This window comes from Sphaeroforma arctica, assembly GCF_001186125.1.
Source record: "Sphaeroforma arctica JP610 unplaced genomic scaffold supercont1.91, whole genome shotgun sequence".
Classification (NCBI taxonomy): Eukaryota; class Ichthyosporea; order Ichthyophonida; genus Sphaeroforma; species Sphaeroforma arctica.
Window position 1 is genome coordinate 91476 of NW_014040467.1, and position 2728 is coordinate 94203.

The window sequence follows — 2728 nt, forward strand, 5'->3', positions numbered from 1 at the left end:
GGGTTCAACGTAGGCGGTGCATGCGGGTTAGCGCGTGTATTCACTTCCGTACGCAAATTTGAACGTGATCGCGAGTTCCGTCCTGGCGATATTCTTCTGCTTTGTCAATGTTCACACGGAATGTATTACGCATATTCTCAGATGAGTAGTTTCGCCACTGTGGATGCATTCGAAGAGTATACCGGTAATACGCCCCACCTGCAGCTTGGCGTATAATATTAAGTATACAATGGTTGCGGTATACCTGTAGGGGGTTTTCATACTGTCGCATTTCCATGAACTCCACCTTGCGTTCAAAATCACGAACCTGAGTATCAAGCGGTACCGATGTCTTCAGCTTCATACACGCTATCACCCGGCGGTATGCGTTATCCTCCAGGTCTTGTTCTTGTGTACGTACAATAAAAGCAGTGGCATCCTCAAATGTCAGAGACTGTAAATTTTGCTCGTTTTCCACAATAAAATCCAATAACGTCATAGAAGCCCCTTCATGCTGTAGAGCTCGGTGTAAACTCATTTGCATGTGATTTGGTTCTAGCTTGTGGAATCGCGCATTCTTATGCCAGTCCAATATAAAAGCGTGTAGCTGTATCTTCTGCCGATTGTCCAAATAATAGTTGCCCTTTGGGTTGGGCAGTCATTCTTTCGGTGTCCGTTTGTCGACCGTTATTGAACACGTCTTCAGGGTCTCATTCGAAGCAGGAATTAGACCCTGTAATGCACGCGCATCGTCTATGCGTCCGTCTGCTTCTGCATGCATCATCCGTTGGGTCAGTTGAATAACTTGCATCTTCATCTCGGCCGCTGTCGATACAGTACCGCCTGTGGGTCTTCCAAGTAGCGGTCGTGAAGAACAGGAAAGTGTCTGCGGTATGCAATTGTATCAATAGAGACATTCGCCGCATCCTGATAATTCTCCTGTACCTCTTCGGGTGAACGTGGGCTCCGGTGACGTTGCAACTTATCACGTGACCCTGGTTCATCTGTTGCTGCGGGGACTTCATCACTCTGCGGAAGACATCAAAGGAGCGTTTTGCCGACGACGATAAATTCCGAGGAGTGTCCATGTCCAAGTGTAAATCCGCAGGTTCCAAAAAATATTCTACCAGGGGATTCCACCGATACCAATCCGGACCATTAGGCGGCGTCTCATCAGGGGTCGGAATTGTTTGTGCCCGATTTTGAGCGTTCTTCAACAATCGCTCTCTGCGAGTAACATGAACATTGTCGTAAGGAGCCACCTGAGGTACAGGCTTCGTACGTCCAATTATACGTTTCACCAGGCTAATTTGTTCCATGTTGTTAGCCCCGTTGTCAAGTAACTGGATGGTGGGTGTCAACCCTGCCTGCGTTGGGTATTGAGGAGCCCAATGTTGTTGCACTGTTGGTGCGGCTTGAGTCTCAGAAAAATGCTCATCATCTGTCGCCTGGTCCGAGTCCTGGGGTGTAGACGTGTCAATATCCGCCAGTGACAATTCACGGAGTTGGTGGAGTTGCTCTTGAAAGAGAAGAATATTTTCAGTGGCCTCCTGCATATGCATCATCGCATTCAAGTGTCCTTCCTGATCATGAATCCAGTCTGGGGACTGTCTAAGGTTTCAATTGAGGATTGAGCCTCCGAAAGTAAACGGGTCAATTCCTCATGGATTTCCACTTTCTAATCGTCTTCGGGTGCAGGTTTCTTGGCAAGTGCTGCCTTCACCTTATTGCATATGTATCACAGTTAGACGACGAAGAGTTCCAATCAACCGACTCAGCAGCCGGTCACAGGCTTGCTTACCCACCATAGGCATCGGTCTAGTCTTGGGTCCCGTCATCGTAAACTAAGTTGCTTCTTAGTAGATTTAACCTTTCAAGAACGTAGTATAATAAATACAGTAGTTCGGTCACTTGAAAATGTAGTCAAAACAGAGTTGCGCTTAGTCAAAAGTGTTAAGTCTGAAATAAGTGAACTCAGTCAGAAGTGCCGTTGTGAACGGCGCGTCTGCTGTATTTATTAATCACGTTCTTATGTGGAACGATATTTTCTCTAACAACGGAAGATTGTGAAAATCTCCGTATCTAAGATTATGGCCTCCTAGTTACTAAATAATGATGACATCCGATGAGTCATCATTCTCTCTCACTAAATTATCTATTCTACTATCTAGTCCGGTCATCGGGTCCGTTCCTCAATAAAAATTTCCCTTAGGTCCGGTCCTCTGGTCCGGTCCTAAATTCCTCTTGTCAGTCCGGTCCTCTGGTTCGGTCCTAAATCTCCGTCTACGGTACTTTGTCCACACTCGGCCCACCCACCCATCCACACATGCCGTACGTGAGCACATATGTAAACATATATATGTAAACATATATATGTAAACATACACACAATCACACAGACGCACACACCCGGCCCACCCACCCACCCACACATGCCGTATGTGAGCACATGTGTAAACATATATATGTAAACATACACACAATCACACAGACACGCACACATACGGCCCACCCACCCACCCATACATGCTGTATGTGAGCACATAGGTAAACATATATATGTAAACATACACACAATCATACAGACGCACACACACGGCCCACCCACCCACCCACACATGCCGTATGTGAGCACACATGTAAACATATATACGTAAACATACACACAATCACACATACGCACACACACGGCCCATCCACCCACCCACACATGCCGTATGTGAGCACATATGTATACATATATACGTAA

The 2728-nt window shown here is 46.4% G+C and overlaps 1 protein-coding gene across 1 annotated transcript; it reads right to left on the minus strand.

Annotated features, from left to right (window-relative positions):
• Window positions 1-637: 637 nt before the first annotated feature.
• SARC_02103 (hypothetical protein) lies at window positions 638-1544 on the minus strand (the record flags this gene model as incomplete). The annotated part of the gene is made up of 2 exons (XM_014304156.1): window positions 638-830; window positions 925-1544. The coding sequence occupies 2 exons, from the start codon at window positions 1542-1544 to the stop codon at window positions 638-640; spliced, it is 813 nt and encodes a 270-aa protein (XP_014159631.1).
• Window positions 1545-2728: the final 1184 nt, after the last annotated feature.